Source organism: Vespa crabro, chromosome 1 (assembly GCF_910589235.1).
Source record: "Vespa crabro chromosome 1, iyVesCrab1.2, whole genome shotgun sequence".
Taxonomy (NCBI): domain Eukaryota; kingdom Metazoa; phylum Arthropoda; class Insecta; order Hymenoptera; family Vespidae; genus Vespa; species Vespa crabro.
In genome coordinates, this window is record NC_060955.1 from 22,349,634 (window position 1) to 22,372,557 (window position 22,924).

General features: G+C 28.6%; 3 protein-coding genes across 5 annotated transcripts in view; 1 reads left to right on the forward strand and 2 right to left on the reverse strand.

Annotated features, from left to right (window-relative positions):
- Window positions 1-7: 7 nt before the first annotated feature.
- On the reverse strand, window positions 8-1,616 carry LOC124423523. Its single transcript, XM_046961322.1, has 3 exons — window positions 1,389-1,616; window positions 527-1,049; window positions 8-264 (listed from the first exon to the last, which is right to left on the reverse strand). The coding sequence occupies exons 1-3, from the start codon at window positions 1,602-1,604 to the stop codon at window positions 11-13; spliced, it is 993 nt and encodes a 330-aa protein (XP_046817278.1). The 5' UTR covers window positions 1,605-1,616; the 3' UTR covers window positions 8-10.
- Window positions 1,617-2,373: 757 nt separating this feature from the next.
- LOC124424518 (7SK snRNA methylphosphate capping enzyme-like) lies at window positions 2,374-9,497 on the forward strand. 3 transcript variants are annotated; one of them, XR_006942327.1, is made up of 5 exons: window positions 2,374-2,931; window positions 3,586-4,897; window positions 4,971-5,189; window positions 5,309-6,493; window positions 8,043-9,497. XR_006942327.1 is itself a non-coding variant. In XM_046963711.1 (5 exons), exons 2-5 carry the CDS (start codon window positions 3,590-3,592, stop codon window positions 8,055-8,057), a joined length of 2,607 nt encoding a protein of 868 aa, XP_046819667.1. In that variant the 5' UTR covers window positions 2,375-2,931; window positions 3,586-3,589; the 3' UTR covers window positions 8,058-9,497. The 3 variants fall into 3 exon arrangements, 2 of the variants coding, with proteins under 2 accessions (XP_046819653.1, XP_046819667.1); XM_046963711.1 differs by having other exon boundaries at window positions 2,375-2,931; window positions 5,309-6,373; XM_046963697.1 differs by lacking the exon at window positions 8,043-9,497 and having other exon boundaries at window positions 5,309-6,792.
- Window positions 9,498-10,739: 1,242 nt separating this feature from the next.
- LOC124424528 (echinoderm microtubule-associated protein-like CG42247) overlaps window positions 10,740-22,924 on the reverse strand; it is an 18,985-nt gene continuing 6,800 nt past the window's right edge. Inside the window, exons 5-17 of the mRNA XM_046963726.1 lie at window positions 16,971-17,210; window positions 16,540-16,656; window positions 15,193-15,424; window positions 14,780-15,075; window positions 14,510-14,674; window positions 14,313-14,408; window positions 14,090-14,227; window positions 13,746-14,006; window positions 13,397-13,654; window positions 13,161-13,323; window positions 12,899-13,081; window positions 12,689-12,784; window positions 10,740-12,423 (exon numbers count right to left, since the gene is read on the reverse strand). Of these exons, the coding sequence (XP_046819682.1) occupies window positions 12,155-12,423; window positions 12,689-12,784; window positions 12,899-13,081; window positions 13,161-13,323; window positions 13,397-13,654; window positions 13,746-14,006; window positions 14,090-14,227; window positions 14,313-14,408; window positions 14,510-14,674; window positions 14,780-15,075; window positions 15,193-15,424; window positions 16,540-16,656; window positions 16,971-17,210 (2,514 nt within the window). The 3' untranslated portion in view covers window positions 10,740-12,154. The remainder of the gene's footprint in view (window positions 12,424-12,688; window positions 12,785-12,898; window positions 13,082-13,160; window positions 13,324-13,396; window positions 13,655-13,745; window positions 14,007-14,089; window positions 14,228-14,312; window positions 14,409-14,509; window positions 14,675-14,779; window positions 15,076-15,192; window positions 15,425-16,539; window positions 16,657-16,970; window positions 17,211-22,924) is intronic.

Consider the following 22,924-nt stretch of genomic DNA (forward strand, 5'->3'; position numbering starts at 1 on the left):
TGTGAGAAATTTATTTACCAGAATTCATTTCGCAGTACCATATAACAGGTACATCTATTGGATCATGATAGTCTATAGTATACCTCCATTTTTTACATTTTTTTCGACAACATTGTATCCACATACCTACGTCTCGACGTGGTTGTAACCATTGTAACTTATCTTGCCATGTTCCATTGCCATTGTATTGAGACAATATTGGCATATTGTGATCGTTCTCACATACAATATACTGTGATCTATCCAAATTATTTATCTTACTTTCTAAAATAATAAAATTTCTCTTTTTAAAAATTAACAAGTTTAATTATCAACGATCACACTATGCACTAAATAAAATGAATGAAACATTTAAACGTTCTTTCATTAAATACGATTATATTGTGCAATGGAATACAAATATTTACAATATATTAACTTTTCTGGATGAAGTTAAGACAATAAGTAGTTAAATATATTTTTTTTAGAAATATTGATATATCTCATTATATACGTAAATGAGTTAAATCATTTCTAATGTTAATACCTTTTCTCTCACAAAAGTTTTGATTCTTTTTACTATAATTAGTTGACTTTTTACTACATGTAGCCTTTGTTATTGTATTATTTTTTGTATTTCTTGGTGTTTCTACTATCTCGTGTATTTCTTGTATATTATTTTCATTATTTTTATTGTACAACTGTAACTTTTTTGTTATCGATCTAGTAATTCTTGGTTCTATTAATACATTAGAATTTTGTGTTACTCCTTTTATATTAGATATTTTCTCTGTTTTTTTATTCTCTTGTTGAAATATATTGTATTTTATAGTACTACATATCTCAGAATAATTTTCGGATTCAAGTACGACACCACTATCCCTATCGTTGATCTCATAGAATCTTTCGTCTTGATATATTAACTTTTTTGGCTTTAATTCGTTTCTGTTCCATTGTTTCTTTTTCTTTATTGGCGTTGTAGGTATCAATAAAGGTCTTTTTACCATTGGTGTCTGTGTACTAATTTCAATATTATTGTCTGTTAGAACAATGTAATTTTCTTGATTGTGCTGTAAAGCAAAGATAATATCTATTGTCTCATTCTATGTATTAATTATTTTTAATAAATGATTCCAATCATCATTACATATAATATTTATATAAGAAGAACTTATTTGCAAAAGAAAAAAAATTTCCTTCTTATAAGAATAAAAAAGTATGTTAACAATAGAAATTACTTACATAATTTAATATTCTATATATAAAGTGTATAATTAAAATATTATTTATATAATAACTTGCTTTTGTATATATTTGATAAAAAGAGAGAGAGAGAGAGAGAGAGAGAGAGAGAGAGAGAGAGAGAGAGAGAGAGAGAGAGAGAGAGAGAGGAAGAGAGAGAGAGATACCTTTGGTAAATCAGTTTCAGTTGAAGAAATATATGACCTTGTACAGACATAGGAACATTGTTCAAGAGGGTTTTCATTGTCACAAATTTGAGAAGTTGTTACGTCATAATAATGAAAAAGATTTTTTTTACTATTTATATTGAAATTTTTCATATTCTGTTCTATTTCTTCAATAGAATTAAGATTAAGTAGAGAACTTTTAGAGAAATTCATCATATATATATATATATATATATATATATATATATATATATATAAATATATTTATATATATATATTGTAGATATATAAATTGAAAAATATTGAATTAAAATGATTTTTTTAAATTGACAATTTCTTTCAAATTTCAATAATTTGTGCCACAGATATTTTAAATACTAGAATAACGTTTTTATGAAAAGTCAATAATTTAATGTCGAGAAACCCGCCACATTTAATACGGGGTTCGCACGAGATTATACACGGTAACTAACGAGGACGATGTTAGCCAATAGAAATGGACTATTAATGATGAAATTTGATCGAGTTTAATCATAATATTAATACTATAATAAAAGAGGTGAGAGAGAGAGAAAGAGAGAGAGAGAGGGAGAAAGAGAGAGAGAAAGATAAAAAAAATTTATTGCCTCTTCGATGAGATAATTGAAATCAAAACTCCTGACATCCACATATTCTCATATGTATTGGTAAATGTATAAACGATTTAATAAATTAAACCAACACGATGACTCTTTAGATTAATTTGATCAGGTAATTTGTATTATTGATTAATATTACTTGATTGTATAATATACATAATTTTTTATTTGTTTTTTGTTTTCTTTTTTTCTCTCTTTCTATTCATCATTTATATCGCATACAAATCTAATTAATTTTCTTATGAATAATTGTTTGATTTAGAAAAAAAAAAAAAAAAAAAAAAAAAAAAAAGAAAAAAAGAAAAAAAGTCATACGATTAAAATAAAAATATTTACGCTGAAATAGTTAATATTTTAATTTGAAATTTTTTATTTTAAATTTACTTTATAAACTACATATATATATATATATAATCACATATATATACATATATCGTGAAAAAGAAATGGTGTATTAACGGTTTTTGACGTTAACTTGCATTTTATAAGTACAAATACAAAAGCATATACATATGTGTGTGTGTGTTCTTTCTGTATCGATAAAATATATTATATATTTAATAATAATAATCGTATATGAAATCAAGTTGTTTCTGGACTATCATAGAATGACTATTTTGTTAGTGACGCGATCGCTCTTTTTTATGATTGAATTCGGCTCGGTTGCCGAAGGTAACCGAAGGTGACTTCGGCTTCGCGTCAGCTATCCACATAGAAAATGGAGTTTGAGCGGAGCGAGCGAAGCAGCTATTTTCTACCGTCAATGGGTGCAGAGGAAGAGTTCTGAGTCGAGTGTGCTTTCCTGTGTTCCTCTTGTGTATTATCGATCAGTCAACATTTTTATGTTTGATTCTGGAAGACATTGCGTCTGGAATTAACTGATAACAATTAAAAACTAATAAAAGGTAAGTTATTAACGTGGTACGGTTATAAAGCGGCGAAATGCCGAACGAAAACTTCGGGTATTAGTGATCATTCCGTTTACAGTGCGCACGAATTTGTTCTGCGCATGCGCGATCGCGGGAACGATAAATTTTACGTAGATACTACGAATATTTCGTTATTACACATTCAACCTATAAATTATTATATGTTGATTCAAAAATAGTGAAATTTTTTATATTATTACGTTGTTACGTAAAATAATTCATCGGAAAGTTTTTCTACTATTTATTTCACATTTTTTTTATAGGAAATATTTGTGAATAATATATATAATATGTCACTTTTGTATCTCAGAATTAGGTCTGCTGTGTCTATATATAAACAACTTTCACTTTTTTACTTTTTGGAATTATTTGTCTTTATTAAAAATTATCAGTCATGTGATTCTTTTTTATGTTATCTTATGAACAACACGTTAGAATATAAATCTTAAGTTTTCTGGATTTATTGTAACTTTATTATATATATATATATATATATATATATATATATATATATATATATATATATATATATATAAGCATATTGAGTAATATTGTTTTTATTATATTTTTTAATTAATGCTTTGTATTGCTCCGATTGATATTTTAATATTGATTCTTGTTTTTTATTAGAACAATGTCTGCCACTGCTCAAGATGATCGTTCCACGAAAGCCAATCAGATTAACAAGAAAGATAATGAAAAATCTCGAAAAGTCTTCAGTTCTTCACATAAAAAGCACAAGCACGAAGATAGTCGTCATTTTAAATTTGGACGGAAGCGATTACAAAGTTTTACCAATAATACTAAATTTTTTCCACCGTACAAACGTAGAAAGAAGGAGGGTATTATCATACCACCGACTAAATTTCTGTTGGGTGGTAATATATGTGATCCGTTAAATTTAAATAGTATGCAAGACGAAGAAGTGAATAGAGCTATGAATGCAGTTACTCCAAAATCCAGTCCTTTACCGACGCCTAAGCACAAAAAAGAAGCAATTGAAGTTATAATTCCACCAAATATTTGTGATCCTCTTAATTTAAGCAATTGTAACGATAACGAGGAATATGAAAAACAACTTATTTCCCCAACAAAAAAAGGCTCCAAACGACGTAACAAAAAGCGAAAACGTGCTTCTTCAGGCTCTGGGAAAGATGACGCAAAGGAAGTCCAGGAAATAGAGATGAAAGATAACGATATTATAAATTCTGTAGAGTCGAATGGTAGTAGTGCCTCGGAAAGAGTTACATCTTTGTCAGAAGACATTGCTTCTGATTCTCCACCAGAAAATCAAGTTAAAGAATGTAAATTGGAAAGCCCAAATAAGGAAAAAGTTAAATTACGTTTAAAAATATTGGACGACCTTAAAGATAAGCGATTAAGGAAGCTGGATGTGAAAGATAAAATAGTGAGTCCAGTTATTCCTCAACCTGGTGCATGGAAGCCTAGACCACAACATCGTCCTAGCCAAGATAAAAAGAAAAAACAACAACCGTTACCAAATTTTAAAGAAAAGGATGCCCGTTATCAGTATGGTAATTACAATAAATATTATGGATACCGTAATCCACATCATGTTGTGGATACAAGATTGACCGTATTTGCTCAACGTAAACACTTATTTTTGGGAAAAGACATTCTTGACATAGGCTGCAATATTGGACATATTACTTTATCAGTTGCGAGAGATTTAATGGCACGAAGCGTGACAGGTATCGATATTGATAGAATGCTTATTAAAATTGCACGCAAGAATGTTAAACATTATGTGAACTGCGTTCAGTCACCTGCAAGCAACGAGGACAATGGAGAAGGGCAAAGAGATTCAGATACGAACTTTTTTCCTATGTCTATGCCAATTAATTACGGACCCATTGACATTCCTGGTTTCACTAAAAATAAAAATCATAGAGGTTTTCCTTATAACGTTACTTTTGTACAGGTAATATTAATTTTTAATTTGAATAGAATAACAAATAGAATATATACTAATAAACTGTTACATTTGAACATAGGGAAATTATGTATTAGAAGACGATGCCCTCTTATGCTTGGAACAACCTCAGTTTGATACAATCCTTTGTTTATCCATTACCAAATGGATACATTTAAATTATGGAGATGCTGGATTAAAACGAGCTTTCAAACGTATGTATGCACAATTATGTCCGGGTGGTGTATTAGTATTGGAGCCACAAGGATGGGGTAGTTATGGTAGAAAAAAGAATCTCACGGTATGTATTTTTTAATCTTTTGTTTATCCTTTTTCGAATTTTTCATGTACACATATTTAAATTTTTTTTTTTTTTTTTTTTTTTCATTAGAATGCAAATCACCTTTTTGTTTGTTTCAGGAACGAATATATAAAAATTATCAGAGTATTGAATTCTTTCCTAACAAGTTTACACAGTATTTACTTTCTCCCGAAGTAGGCTTTAGTAAATGCGAAGTTGTATCTATTCCTCCACATCCGTCGAAAGGATTTCAAAGACCTATTCAATTATTCACCAAAGTTGCCTCTATTACAGAAAACACAGAGAATTTGGAAAATGTAAATACTTCCATATCGAACGTGTCTATCGAAAATACTCAAGTACGACACGAAAGGAGGGATGAACAACAGGATTTAGAACGTAGACAATACGAACGAGATCTTTTTCCAAAAGATAATAAAGAAGGCAACATGTCAGAGATCAGTCAACAAAGTGGAGAATCAATAAATCAGTATGATCAATTAGAAAATGTTTATGCGCCTAGTGCTACACCATGTTACGATACACCTGGTCATAATAATGACAATAGTCAACCTATGGAAATGTCAAAGATGTGTTATGTCGATGTAAATATCGAACATCATAAAGTCGATGTAGAAATGCAAGATGTTAATAGCAAACAAACAAAAGAATCTACATTGCAAGTATTATATGCTAATAAATCTAACAGTGAACATACCGTAAAAGAAATGCAAAAAGTTGTAGAATACTCGGATAATAAGGACGACGGAATGATTAATAATAAAATTGGAGTAAAACGACTGGCCGATGATAAAAAAGTAATTGACGAGGATATTAAGAATTTGAAAAAGACATCTGGAACATTGAGAATTAATGAGAATAAAAACAAGATATACAAAGAACAGGTTGAACCATTACAGAATAAAAATGTTATTAAAGACAAGTGTACTATCGAGAAAATTAATTTTAGGAACTTAGAGAAAACTAATGAAGTATCCAGACTGTATGTGCAGTCTTCCAAAAAGTCATTCCATAATTTGGATGGTGTTCAAGTTTCGAGCAATACATCGAATAATGAAGGATCTTTAGAAACCCAATTATCGAGTAAATCTGACTTCCATCAAGATAAAAGGAATGTTACAACTAAAGATGTCAATGATAAATCGGCAAACGAAAATCAGCAGGTACGGACATGTCCGTAAACTTGTTTACAAGATTGAGTAAAGAAACAATTGTATGAATGTTATTAGAACAAGAAGACATAAATCATTATTAATTTTAGTTGATTACGTTTAATGTACAAAGTGAGTGATCTTTTTCCAGGCAAATAGTTCATAGATTATTCATGTACTTTTTCATGTCAATTTTCCTTAATTTTTTCTTTTTTTCTTTTTTATTTTCTACCTAGATATTTTTTGTTTCTTTCTCCTTTTTCGACAAATCAGCGTTACTAAAATAACTTTGCAGTTTTAAGTTTAATCATCATTCATATTCTACGAAGCATTCTGGTTGTTATACGCATTCGACGACGCATTAATAAATCGTGAAATAAGTTGTCAAATGTTAAACTATTAAATAACAAATTTATTTACATAAATTAAAACTTTTTTTCTTAAAATAATTTTTATGTATGTAATATTGGATTATAGGAAAAAAAAAAAAATGATCGAAAAAAAAAACGAGAAAAAAAATCTACTTTTAGGATATAAGAGAGAGAAAGTTTTTCTCTTAATTTTTAACGTTATCATCGCTAAGTGAAACGTGAACGGACATTTTGATTATATATAAGTAACTCGGGCCATAAACATTTGCCTATAGTCGCAATTAACGTCCTTTTTGTTTTTCTTTTATGTTACACTCTTATAAACAAATGCTTCTTCTCTCCTTCTCTCTTTCGTTTGTTTTATATATTTGTGTAAAAAAAAAAAAAAAAAAAAAAAAAAAAGAAAAAAAAAACAAGATGAAAAGATCGAATAGAATTATAAAGAGTATAATTTGTTTATTTTTACAAAATATTCGTTTTAAAATTTCTTTGGACGATATCAAAAGAAATTAATTTTATATAAATTTAAATTTAATAATAAAATCACACACACACATACACATACACATACACATTATTCGCGGTGAAGCGTATATATATATATATATATATATATATATATATATATATATATATTGGCTGTGTCTGTAGAATAATAATAATAATAATAATAATAATAACAGGCAAAAGAGAATAAAAATAAATTCTAAGTACGTGCCTGAAATATTGAAAACATTTATCATTATCATCATTATCGTCATCATAATCATCATCATCATCATCATCATCAAGGGCACGATTAAAATATTTATATTGAAATTATACTTTGTGAAAGACTGATTATTAAACTTGGGCTTTACCATGTCTTTCAATGTAAGAAGATTAAAAAATATAAATAAGAGAAAATCTCAAGATATAAATTTATTATTGTGCTCACGTGATTCAGCCCTAAATTTAAATTTCATATTAAAACTGAATCCAGAAAATGATAAGAGGTCCGATATTAATAAATAATAATAAATAGTTATGTGTAAATGAAATTTTATTCTTTTCGAAATTTATGTTAATTACAAATATATTGGAAAGAACACGTGGGACTCATAAATTACTTATCTTTAAATATAGTTTTTTGTAATCAATGTTCATAACAAAGCAAGAAATTGTTGTCTTTTTGTTTTTCTTTTTTTTCTTTTTTTTTTTTTTTTTTTTTTTTTTATTTATCAATGCTCATGAGTTCATTATAATATTACAATATTATTATATCTCAGCGGACATTACCTGTTGCCAAGTATTACTCGTGTTTGTTTTAGATAATGCCAAAGTAGCAGACACTGTAACTCGGATATACCATCTTGGAGATCAACTTGGAAATAATAATTCAGTGCAGAAACAATAACTAAGGAAATTCATTGAGATTTGTATTCTTCTACTTTGAAAGAGATAATATGAAGAATTGTTTGGAATATAAATCAAGACGAAGAAACTAATTTCAATCTAGAATCCTTGAAATCATGGATTGGATTGGATTCTCTGCGGCTTTAAAATGATGAAACTTTTAGTGCGATCAAACTTATCGTTCCATAAGTCTTATTTATTTATTATTTGTAGTACTATTAATGAAAAGTCCTTTGTGCATTTCTTTAATGAATCGGTTTTACAAAGCTGTCAAAGGGGAATTAAGCTTGTGTAGCAGTATTTCCTCCATCATTTGTTATATATATATATATATATATTCATATATATATATATATAATATATCTTGATATAAGAATATTAGAAAATTGATAATATAATATTATTCGTTATCACGAATCAGTTTTAGAATAGAATTAAAAAAAAAGTATGAATGAATGACAAAAGAAGGAAAAAAATAAATGAAAAGGAAAGAGAATGAGGTGATAGGTATATAAGTCATTTGAAATATCTTGTACAGGTAGAGATTTATTTCTGCTTCTCATCTAGTCTGTCTAATTAACTCAATACTCCGAGACAATGAGTTGTATATGTACTATATACGATGCTAAGATTTTTCTTGCTATATTATATTCGTTATATTTCTTTTTTCTTCCTCTCTCTCTCTCTCTCTCTCTCTCTCTTTCTCTATCTCTATCTCTATCTCTATCTCTATCTCTATCTCTATCTCTATCTCTATTTCTATTTCTATTTCTATTTCTTGATAATTATAATATTTTGTGTAGGATACATTTAATGTATTTTATGAAAGAAGAAAGAAAAAAAGAAAAAAAAAAACAACATATTTCAAGGGATATTTTTCTTGGTAAATAGTAACATTCTCATATTATGAGAGAATAATATAACTCGCGATGGAAATATTTATCATGAAAATTCGAGTCCTTCAATGGTATTTGATATCATTATAGAGAAACAAGTTTACATATAAATGTGAAATGTATATATATATGTATATATATATATATATATATATATATATATATATATATATATATATATATATATATATATCACATAGATTCGAATGTACACAAATACAAAACATAATGAGTTTAATCATTATGCATGTATAGTGTTATTAAATAGAACGCGATAAAGAAGTAGCACAAATCGACTCCGCGAATGCATATGCACTTTTACATACATACATACATGTTAATTTTGAGTGCAGTATATATATAGTATGGCGTAATCTCTAATGTTTGTTAAGAAACATGCAAAAGAAAAAAAAAACGACAAAAGTACTGTATATGAAGAAAAAGAAAGACAAAGAATAAAAACGTCGCTTTTAATTATTTTTTATTTTCTTTTGTACGATCATACACACTTTGTACTTTTACATTGAAAAAAAAAAAAAAAAAGAAAAAGGAAAAAAAAAAGAAAGAAAAAAAATTGATACAACATAATAGATATAATACACATGTAAGATTCTACTTATATATCTTATATATTTCGTGACATCAGGATACATGTTTCTGTTTACATTTTTCCATAAATCAATTTTGATCGTTCACGGCTCTTATTATTTGTTTCTTTATTTTTTTTTTTTTTTTCTTTTCTTTTGCACAGGCAGTGCCCAAAAATACGAAGTTGAAAAGTTTCAATTCAATACAATACATAAAGATTTTATGTTTTACATACATAAATGAACTTCGTAATCAGTACCAAATATCATTAGAAATGTTAATGTGTTTCTAAATTTTCTTAAAATCTTTTAGATTCCTTTTAATCCTTTTTTAAATCGATTCCATCGACAATATATATCAGACAATTGTTATTCTTAATATCATTACAAAATCACATAGGTATTATATGTGAATTTCGTCAATATAATAATTATTATTAACAACAACAAGATGATGATCATCCTGAGAAATTTTTTTAGCCAAGAAATTTGATTAAGTTGATTAAACCTTTCACATAAATCTTATTATTATTATTATTATCATTATCATTATCATTATTATTATCATTATCATTATCATTATTATTATTATATTATTATTCTGCCGATTAAGAAGTTTTCTTATTTCTTATTATACAAATCTGATTATTTTTCTCCTATTTCTTTAAATTGTTTTTTTCTTTTTTTAAATACAAATTGTTTTTTCTCCTTTCATAGTTCATTTCCGAGTCTAAAGTTTCTTAATCATCATTTATCTCACATCTGGCATGATTTTTAACGCATAAATTCTTTTAACAAATTTTTTTTTTTTAACATACATATTTTCTTCTCTCTTTTAATGAATCATTTCAAAATTTAGAATTTCTTAATTATTATCCATTCCATATAGTGCATGATATTTAACATAGATAGATTTTTTAACAAATTTTTTTTCAACATACAAATTTTCTTTTCTCTTTTCATGGATCATTTCAAAGTATAGAATTTCTTCATAAATATTTATCTCACATCGTGTATGATATTTATTTATACAGATACAATTTATTTTTTGTTATATAAATCGTATATATATATATATTTTTTCTGATATTTCTTCCGACTATATATGTAATTTATATATATATATATATATATATATATATATATATATATATATATATATACATACATATTATTTTGTGGCTCATAGCACAAGCACTTTCAATTTATAAGTAACTTAATAAAATCTCAAATTCGATGCCTTGGCAGTGAGGATTTCGAGCGATGCTTACAAGCGATAATAATACGTATGCGAAAAAATTGACGTGTTTTTTATTTATTCTTTTCTTTCCTTTTTTTTGTTAAATAATTTGTTACATATATCTATATATATGTATTACTTTTTGTTTTTGTGAAAATTTGTAGGGGGACATCAAGGGGGTTTGGGGTATGGGGTAAGATAAGAGGAGAATGCATGTTGACCTGCAACAATTTTCTCCTGATATATATAATCTTCATAAAATTCCTTCTCTCTCTCTCTCTTTCTCTCTCTCTCTCTCTCTCTTTCTTTCTCTCTCTTTCTCTCTTTGTAACGAATAACAGAGAAGTATTTTAGAAATAATTTCGCGGTACAAAGAGCGCGGCGACACATCATCTTCATGCAATGTACGTACGGGCGTGTGCGTGCATATTTTGTATTATTATTTTTCTTTCTATTACTATTTCATTATTATTATTATTATTATTATTATTATTATTATTATTATTATTAGTAATATTAAATATTATATCTAACGTTTTCGTGTTAAATATTTCTAAGAACATTTTTTTTTGGGGGAGACCAAGGGGGTAGGGGAAGGTCTGGGCGCCAGCACCCTCTAACCTTCTGTGCGCTAATGCGCTTTTTAACGCGCATATATTTGGCTAAAATAGTACATTTATGTATATGTAAGTATACGTCAATATGTATATATCTATAACATATACATATGTAATGTAACAAATATATATATATATATGTATGTATATATTTATATTTGTTATGTTCTTTTTTGTTTTTCTTTTGTTTTTTTTTTCCCTAATATTCTTCATGTAGAGAGAAAGAGAGAGAATTCGTTCTGTCACAACAATATCACTAATTCAATAATGCTCCAAGAAAATGTTAATTATTATTATTATTATTAATATTTATACTGCATCACTGTAAATTCTTGTTTATTCCGTGTGTATGTGTGTGTTTGTGTTTAATGATGATTATAGAAAAAGATTGAACACTGAGTCAAGTGGTTTGTAAGTTCGTTAAGTAGTTCGGTTATCTAAAGTTTTAATAATGGATACGTATTTATTGAAAGTGATTAAAAAAAAAAAAATAAAAAAAAAAAAATAAAAAAAAATAAAAAAATAAAAGAAAGAAAAAAATATGAAATATCTAACAAAAAAAATAAACAAAAAATGATATATCCTTCAGATATTAGAATCCGTCTATCTCTTGTGATCTTGCCCTAACAATTTATATATATATATATATATATATAATAATTTATTTATATATATATATATATATCCTTATTCATCCACTAATTCCCAAAGCATAAGGGCAGCATCGGTTCCACCAACGGTTACAATATTTCGATCATTATACAAAAATCTAGCACAAGCTACCAACGAGCTGTAAACCTTTTCTTCTACGTATTCCGCTTTTGCGCTGGTGCATGGATATCTAAAAAGTCTTAAATAACCTTCGGCGTCTCCGCTGACAAGCATATCGTGTGCTGCTGATCTACAGGCTGTGGTGAGAACCGTTGTCAATGGATAATAACGATTATTCCACATACCTGTTGAAATTTAAAATAATAATAAATAGTTTATCGTTCTTACATAAAAGAGTAATATATATCTCTCATTATATATAGGATGGATCTTCAAAATATAAGCAAAAAATTTTTAGATGATATTACAAATTATTGTTTTTATATTATAAAACTACATATCTAGGATAATTGATTTTTAAAATCACTTAGGCACTTTATATTATATATAAACAAAGATAGAGAGAGAGAGAGAGAGAGAGGATTGAGATCATATGTTAAAAATAATTACCTGAGACCATGTATCCTACTGTACAATTGTGTGTATGCCATTTAACATCTTTCATAACTAATGGACTTTTTTCAGATGAAAGTGCTTTTACATCCCCTATATATAAACATATACACGTATACACATTTATATATATATATATATTTACATATACATATAATATATAATTAAAAAATGTAATAATATTTTAAAATTGAAGAAATAACTCACAAAAAACAAGATCATAGTCCTGTGTCACCGTTTGCAAAAATCTGTTATCAGAACTCCAATCGAGTTGTACCAAAGGTTGTGTTCCACGTATCTTGTTACTTTTTTTGTAAGAAAAACCGTCCCTTGATACTCGAAAGAGATATATACTACCATTTTGCGAACCCATCGCAACGGTTTCAGCGGCTAAAATAACAATAATAAAGGGTTAAGAGAAATTAACTTATTGAAGTTTAGAATATAATTTAGTAAAAGAATTTCATACTTGGATTATATCCAATACATGATAAAGGCGATCCGCAAACTCTTAAAGTTGCTACAGCAGCACCTGTATCAGCTGCTAAGACAAGCAAATGTCCATCAGATGAACCTGCAGCCAAGGCTACACCAAAAGGATGAAATGCTATGCAAATGCATTCGAAGCCAACCTGAAAGGATATATGATTTTGTAAGAGACAATCGGAATTGAAACCATTTGTTGATATCAATAAACAATATTACCTGAGTTGTCCATAACAATTTATGTCTTCGCCAAAGTGCAATATTTTTGTCATGACCTGCTGTGGCAAAAACTTCATCATCCGGATGAACAGCAAGACCCCACAACTGTCTACCATGACCAAAAACCACTTGATTGAATCTTCTTTGTAAAGATCCCTCCAATATAATATTTTTCGTCGTTCCAACGTAAATATTGCCATCGTTTCTTCCTGGCCGTTGAGGATAAATACTACGAACTCCTCCAGCTGCTTCCGGTAACTTGGTTTATGCATCAAAATATAAACAGTTTTATTTTTAATTAGAAACGATATTATTTGCATATATGATTTGACTTTAATATTAAGTTTACCTTAGTGTCGGTAATACGTTTGTAATTTTGTAAAGAGTCCCAAGCCGCAATTTTGCGATCTTTTTCACCACCAGACAGCAGTGTACCTTCGGACAACATTACCAGAGAACTGATACCTTTGTTATGAGCTTCGAATTCCATTCTAACGAAGTAAGCACCATCTGCATCAACCGAGTATACCGTAATAAATCCATCGCTATCAGCCGTAATAACGTCACCGTCTTGTTCGAATTGAATACTTGTCACATGTGTACGCGATGGCTTGAAAAATATAATTGAATTTTGCAATTATGATTATTCTGGAATTAGTTACGCTTATAATGAGTTGTGACAATTTTTCTTACAGGTTTAATAATATCAGTCCGTTCAAAGAAACCGTCTTTCCGTCGATTCCAAAATGTTAAATGTCCACGTCCATGCGTTATCAATAAGTTATCGTCCAATGGATGAAAAGCTGCACCTGTTAGATCTTCTTGCATAGTCTATTAATAACAAAAAAAAAAAAAAAATTGAAATCAAAATATTCATTCGGTATAAATATTATTTATTTAGATAAGATTTACTGACCGCGACTTTACCCAATAAGTGACCCCATTGCCATTGCCATACCGAGAGAATGGCTTCTCTTCCAGCATCAACAGCAAGTACATAGCTACCACCGTTCTATTAATAAACAATAATTAATAGATAATTAATATAATATAGTATGTTTTTTTCTATATATAAGTTTATATATATATATTACATATATATAATGTATATACCAATTGAGAGAAAGCCAATGCTGATACTCCTATTTGAAACTCGGTCATTCCAAAAACGTAAAGAGTTAAAAGAGTTTCCGTTGACCAAATACGAACATGAGGTTGAGCTTTTCGATGTCTGCCAGCTCTTTGACCAGATGCTACGAGTTCTCTGCTAGGATGTATCTGTAAAATATTATCGTATCAGAATCAATCCAAGTACAATTAATTATTGCATATGTCAATCGAGAATGAAACGATGAAATGATCTTATCGCTATGATAAACTTACTTCCATGCAAGTAATATCCTCGGTATGACCAATGTAATGTCTTTGTGCATTTTCTTCTCTATCAAAAAGAACTGCAACTGCAGCAACATAATACAATAATTCTCCACTTGGTAACACCCATAGATTTCTACGGGTATCAGTACCACGGTAACCGTAGACCCATTCTAATTGTAATTTTTTATCTGGCGGAGAATTATCAACTGGTGGCAAACGTGATGGCGGATAAAATGATCTTCTAAGACCTCTGATAGTTACTCTAACGGGTTCGTCTCTTAAAACCTCTACGACACTGTAATCTGGATCAGAAAAAGATAAAAAAAATATTCATATATATAATATATAATAATTAAATCAAACAAAATTGTTTATAGAGATATTTGAATGAAATTTTTTTTTGAAAATTATTCTTATACCATTAACTCGAACAACTTCGGAATCCGGTGCGTAAAGTGCTCGAGGTCTACTTTTACTTCGAGCTCGTCTCTGACGGCCAAGATCTTCCACCAATGTTGGTGGCCCACGTGATCTTGATCTTCTAGTTGGAGAGGCTGTTATAGTACCAGATATACCCATACTAGAGCCAGTGCCCAAATAAAATGTATCTATATCGGCGAACTCATTTCTCAATTGCGAGAAACTTCTTACCTGTTTTTTAACACGTTAAAATGATAGAGATTAATTTTTGTCTTGTCTTGTCTTGTCTTGCCTTGTCTTGTCTTGTCTTGTCTTGTCTTGTCTTGTCTTGTCTTGTCTTGTCTTGTCTTGTCTTGTCTTGTCTTGTCTTTACTTGTCTTATCTTGTCTTGTCTTCTCTCTTGGAGATAGATGTTCAATGATAAATTTATTAAGTGCATTATTATATATGCTCCAAGATAAAGTTTTAACAATGTGTAATACACAATTGAGTATAGACTAACCTAACGATTGTTCTCGTAGAAGAAAATTGGTCAATTTGAAATTCATATATGATCGTGACCTGGAAAGATGAATCTCTGACCTTTTTCCATAGCATATCTAATCCAACTTCTTGATCAACTTTTTAACTTATAACCGTGTTATATATTCATGGACTAAAACTAAACAGAAAGTAAACCTCTAACATTTTACTGGAAAAGTGTAATTACGATATCGAAACCGTATCGTATTTATTAGCAAAACTCTTCATAAAAATTATTTATTTAATACATTATATTTAATTACGTCTGGATTAATTCTGAATAAAATATTTATTCAATAACGTTAATTATATAAATTCGATTATTAATTTAATATAGATCAAATATAAAAGACTCTTAGAAACTATATAGAAAATATTACAATAACATATATGTACGGGAATGAAATAAAGTAGTTATTAAGAAGTGTCATTTAGAGTGAAGATTACAATTTAAACGATAGATACGATTTCAAGAAAGTGACCCTGCTAATATATATCGTCACGTTTCATTCCGATGTATGTACATAAAACAGTTTCCACATAGAACATGCATATTTATGTGGAGAAACATTATTCAAACTGATTTTATAAGTACGATGTCGGGAGCCAATGTGTGTTGTCTTTCTCATTTGCATAACTCGTCAATAAACTTTCTTGTCTCATCTACGTTCTTGTCTAACTTGAATATATCGATCAATAAATGATAATAATCTAAATAGATTAGATATACATGAATCTATCTATATGTATACATGTATGCCAAAGTGTGTCTCATCTTATCATATTTGACTATAATCATAGGAGAAATAAATAATGATTATTACCTCTTGACCCGAAACAGTGAACATCCTTTTAGCTCCATTCATTTTTAAAACTTGACCAAGATCCTCTAATACTTCTTCGAACGGTTGAGAAGTTCGAAGATTTAGTAGAACACGGCACTGTAAATATATAAATATTTATACATGTCTGTATATGTAAATATTAGGTGTTTCGTAACATGTTGGTCTCACTTTATCGATGGACAGGAGATATTGAAACAATAAAAAAGTTGTATCTCATTTGTACGTTAGACTGACTTGTTTATTAAATTTGGTAAAATGGTTAAATAGATTCATATAAATTTTTTTCATTGATTTAATATCATCTAAATTTTCTCAGTTCCTACTGATGAAGGTAGGTCTCACATATTACGAAACATCGTAAATATATTCATCATATTAGACTGATAAGATTCTTTGTCTCTCTTTCTCACCTGAACAGTATGATCATGATTATTTACAATTCGGATGACACGACCTGATGAAGGTTTACCACCTCCTGGTGGTGGTGCTTCTTCGGTGATGGAAGCCTTTCTACTTAGGCTAGCTACTGCTCCTGGTCTACTTTGCCAACCTCCGGTTCCTCCTGTCCCGCTACCACTAACACCACCTCTGCTACCACCGCTGGTTGGTGTCGTGTACCAATTATTACTTTTCTTTCCATAGCTCGCCGGCTTTAAAATGATAAACATTAATTATTCTATGAATAGATTTATCAATGAAGAAATTAATAAATATTTTAAATTATACGATTTAAAATTATGTGTGTTTAAATAAAATTCTATTTAAAATTATGTATCTATATAAGTATGTAAGTTGTATCGAATACTTATATTGCAATGCATAATGCAATAATATATTTTTTTTTTTTCTTGCAAATCAATCGAATCAAATTTCAACAAATATACATATATATTTATTTGTAGAATCAACATAGTAGCAATAATATCTTTTTTAGTATTCATAACTTTAAATAGAAAAAAAAAAAATATATATATATATATATATATTATCTAAAATATGTATCTATGTATGATCATGGTACCGATATAATATAATAATATTTCTTTCTTTTTTTTTTCTTTTTCTTTTTTTTAGATTAATCAAATCAAATTTCATTCGATATTTCGAATATTCGAATATTTTTTTTTTTTTATAAGACACCTTTAAATTGAAAATATAATAATATTTGTTTTTTTAATTTTTTTTTTTTTTTTTTTTTAATTTTTTTTAATCAAATCAATATCGAATCGTTAGCACCTGCAGCATATCGGCCGGCAGCGAAATAACTTCGAAGGAATTACTCATCAACACGACAAAACTGGTGCTGCTTGTACAAAAGTAATCAAGAGGATATTCGCGAACGGAATCGCTGTAGGAATCGTTCGCGTCCTCGTCGTCGGGGTCGTAGTCCGGCTCCAGATCGGAACGCAATGAGGAACTTTCCGACTCAATGATGATGAAATCACGAATAATTATTTCTTCGAGAAGTTAGGCACACCAAATTAATTTTCTCTATGTGGACGATTTTACGGAACACTTTACACTGTACAATTTGTCACGATCACGATCACATGATTTATATATTATTATTATTATACTTTTTCCTTCGTTCTCTCTCGTCTTCGTGACCCGCACGATACTTTGATTCTTATCTCTGTCCTTATACGTTGCTATGAGAATTTGAAAAAAAAAAAAAAAAAAAAAAAACAGAAACAAACACAAAAAGAAGAACAGAAAACGAAATCGTGCGAAATCTGAATACGAAAATACGAAGAAACAGAAACGACAATCGAGATCAATCAAATCGAATTTATAATAATTAGTTTAGATTTGTGTTGTTTTTTTTTTTTTTTTTGTAAAAAAAAAAATAGATCCCTTTGTAGTATTTTGTAGGGAATATATAAAATGGGTAAAAAGTTAAGAAAAATTTCTCTCTTTCGTCACGAGGTGTAGCCGTAACTGTGTTCGATGAACGACTGGAAGTGTCGGATGTGTACGGCCCCATCAAGGTGGAGAACCAACTCGTAGGAACTGCAACGTTCCCTACCCCCCATTTTGCTATATACCAAGCCACTGGCTCAAGGCCAGCCAGGCAGCCACCCTCTCCGGGTGTGGCTTCAACTGAAATTAGGTTCGATACCACGAGAACGATACATGCAAATTCGTAATATCAATATTTTTCGTCCTCGAGTCCATCTATTAATCGCTAACGTAGTAGATATATGCATGTACTACAATGTACATATATATTTCTTATGTCCCCAATTAAAATTTTATTTTTACATCGATTGGATAGATGATTATTATAATTAATTATGTATATATATATATATACATATATATATATATATATATATATATATATATATATATATTCAGATATATTTGATAGGAAGAATTTATGACGAATTAATTTAGCTTTCTTTATTTTTTTCTTTTGAATCAAGATTATATTAAAATTTCATTTTATTTTATTACTCTTTGAAATAAAATTTTATTAATTCAACATATGAAATATATTAATTCTGTTTTATTTTAATTGGTCTTTTTGGAAACAAATAAAAAGCATTTACTTGCAAATAAATTGAATATTTAAAATCTGCCGCAGTTCTTCTTACTTTTGAAATGGGTCTGTGTATGTGTGTGTTGGAACACACATAATTACAATAAAACGGTCATGCTATATTTTGTCGCATAATGACGCATGCGCTATAGGATTGAATGGACATGTAATAATGTTCTAACAAGAAACTCTTCCATAGATTTATGTTTCAGGAAATTGGGAAGATAACGAATATATATATGTATGTATGTATATATGTATGTATGTATATATATATGTATGTATATATCATGAAGAATGTGAACGAATTTTATATATACATATGTGAACGAGTTTATATATAGATGAATAAATTATTGAAAAAATAAATCTTCTTTATCTTTTTTACATACTAAAAAAATATAATAAAATTATCAATGTTATTTAATATTTTCAATCGTATCAATATTGGGATGGATCATAGTGACATTAATGAAAAAAATATAGTGTATCGTTTTCCGGAGACATCAATGCCGGATATGTAACGATTTCAAGTCAATGTTGAATTTACGGAGATCGAGTACAGAATGGGCTAAAAATTTCTATGCGAATGAAAAGTTTTTAAACGATTTTATAATATAAATCAATAACTCTTTATCGAGATTCATTATAATTAGACTTACGGTTTTACAAATTGGACTTGTAGTTATATTACATGAAAAAAAAAAATAAATAAAAATAAAAGAAAAAAATTAACCCAGAAAAGTCTTGATAATTGATTTTTAAAATAACCTGGGAATTATCGATCCATATAAAAATCCATTCTTTATGTAATATAACACTATACAAATTAGTCGTTAAATCTTAAATACATAATTATGTATCATACATACATAGACGTATGTATATTATAAAAAAAAAAATTATTACATAATAAATGATAGTATGTGTATATATGTAGAATGAAATTGAAATTAAATCGATAGACATTAAAACAATGAAAGAATGGTTAAATCCGATCGTAGTACAGTAACAGGCAAAGTGCCTCCTACGTATTGATCCTTTGCGTTGACCAACGGTCAATGAGATACCGTTCTCTCCTACCCTACTCAAGAACCTCAGTTACCTACTTCTTAGAAGTTCCTTTTACTTTAAAGAAAAGAGAGAAAATAAAAAGTTTACGATCTGTTATTAACCATTAATGATAATAATAATAATAATAATAATAATAATAATAGTAATAATAATAATAGGAATAATAATAATAGGAATAATAATAATAATAACAGCAACAACAATAAGATTGATTCTTAAAAGAGAGAAAAAGAAAGACAGACAGAGAGAGAGAGAGAGAGAGAGAGAGAGAGAGAGAGAGAGAGAGAGCGAACGAAGTGGAAGTATGTAAATATAATTTTGATTAATTTTATTGATCCATTTAATAGGATCTATTGATTTATAATGATCAATATTGTAACAATCTGATTTAATAATTTTAATAAAAATTAATATTATTAATAATTTATTTTTAAATATAATATGGATTGATTTTATCGATCAATTATCTTGGATCTATAAATTTCTAATGATCAATTTGTAATATTTTAAATTTGTTAATTAATTGTTCATGTTCTTCATTTTCTTTTTTTCTTTTTTTTTTTTCAAAAATATAATTCCGATTGATTTTATTGATCGATCTTATCGATTAATTTTCGTCGATCTATATATTTATATTTGCCGATCAAAATTTCGTATTCCAATGAAATATTAAAATATATAATGTTCTTATTAAAGGATAAAAGAGACCGCACACACAATGATCGCTTATATTGGGATATTATCCTAGCGATTACAAGAGTACGAAGGAAGGGATCAAAGGAAAGAGGGTGGAACAGAAAAAGAAACTTACTGCGCAAGTTCGTAAGCTCTTAACCAATCATGTACACTTTCTCCTTCCGATTCCTCCACTGTCGGGGGATTACAACCCACCTTACGATCCCAACAACACATACTAGTAAGTATATAACTTCACTCCCCACTTCTTCGACATAGATTTACTTCCTACATTTAACTACGAGATCTCTCATTTTACCACGTGCATTTAATACGTTATCATGAATATGGTACATAGTATGAAATGCCTTTAGTATATATCTATTATTATTATTATTATTATTATTATTGTGATTCTTATGGTTAGGTAATTTTATTTAATCTAAAGAAATTATGAAATATTTTTATAATAAAATAGGTTGATAATATTTTTGATAATGATATATATATATATATATATATATATATATATATATATATATATATGTTACAGTCGAGAAATCGATCGTAGAACTTGCTCTCATTCATCGGGATAATTAATTAAAAACACACCCTAACTTTGGACTGGAGGATAAGGGTCGATTCTGATTCAGCATAAATCACTTTCTTAACGATCAATTCTTCTTTACGTTAATAAATATAGGTAATATGTCTGTCCAATTCTATGTAAATATATCTAGTTAGATTGATATTTTCTCATAATCATGATAAACACGATAAGACGATTAACCTAATTTTCTTCGTTTTACTCTAGTTACATATATATATATATATATATATATATATCAAGCACTACGCGGTTATTGGTTGGACTCGGATAGACAGAAAGTTGGTTAAGGATACATTATGGAAATCTTGGTGTGGCAGTTTTATGAAAAAAAAAATATATGGGTCGCAGCTAAGGATTGTGGAGGGAGAAAAAGAAAAGAACAAAATTTTTCTCACCTCGCTAATGCCACACATCCAGAGTTATGGATCTTTTAACAAACAACTAATCTCATCGACTTATTCGACCGAAAGCAATCGGCATGCAAAGTCGACGTTGAAAAGGATTGGACAATCCTTGCATAAAGCTTTCTTTTTGTGGGCCACTTTAGCGGATTAAGCTTTGACCTGACACACACACACACAAGATAGAGAGAAAGAGAATCTTACATTTACGTTGATCGAATTTTTAGATTATATATGTACGTTTGGACTCTAGGTTGAGAGAAACAGTAACGATCTACGATATACAATCGAGCGTGTCCTAGTCACACCTTAAAAAGTCTAGGAAATAGGATAGACTACTCATCCTTGACTAAATCATCCCCTTTCACACCCATGTAAACATAACGAATGCTATCTAATAGTTATTGACAGATAGGTAGGTAGATAGATAGAAAGATAGATAAGGAGGCGAAATTTAAAAAAAGTCTTGAATTATAACTTGCTCTAATTCGATTAGGGTTAAACGTATAACGAATAAATTACGTTCTTTCTTACTTATTCATTTTATTAAACCTGCAGATAGATCGTTAAGCCCTAAATACATACATACATACATACATACATACATACATATATAGATGTATATGTGTGTATATAGTGTTAAGTAGAGATTGTGATAAGGTGTTTCTAGCAACGATTACGCACACACCATGCTCATATAACAAGGATCATGAATATTCAAACAATACGTGTCCGGTTTTGTTTTAATAACGATGAATATTTCATTTTCATCTTATAATCAAATCCCCTCTTACTACTACATGGGTGGTGCCTCTTTTTATCGTTCAAAAAATTATTTCGTCCCTTTTTCGAGGTCATTGCCCGAATCACGATTATATCTAACATAATCTGTGTACACGCGATTTCTCTCTTTCTTTCTCTTGTATTGCGTTTAAGTATTACGATAACGATCCATTTTTTGCAGGCGAAGAAAAGAAAATAAACGGACCAAAAGGTTTTCTTTTTTCGTTCGCATGTAAGCGTGTGAGTTGATATTTATTTTTAAATAGAAGTCTCATCGAA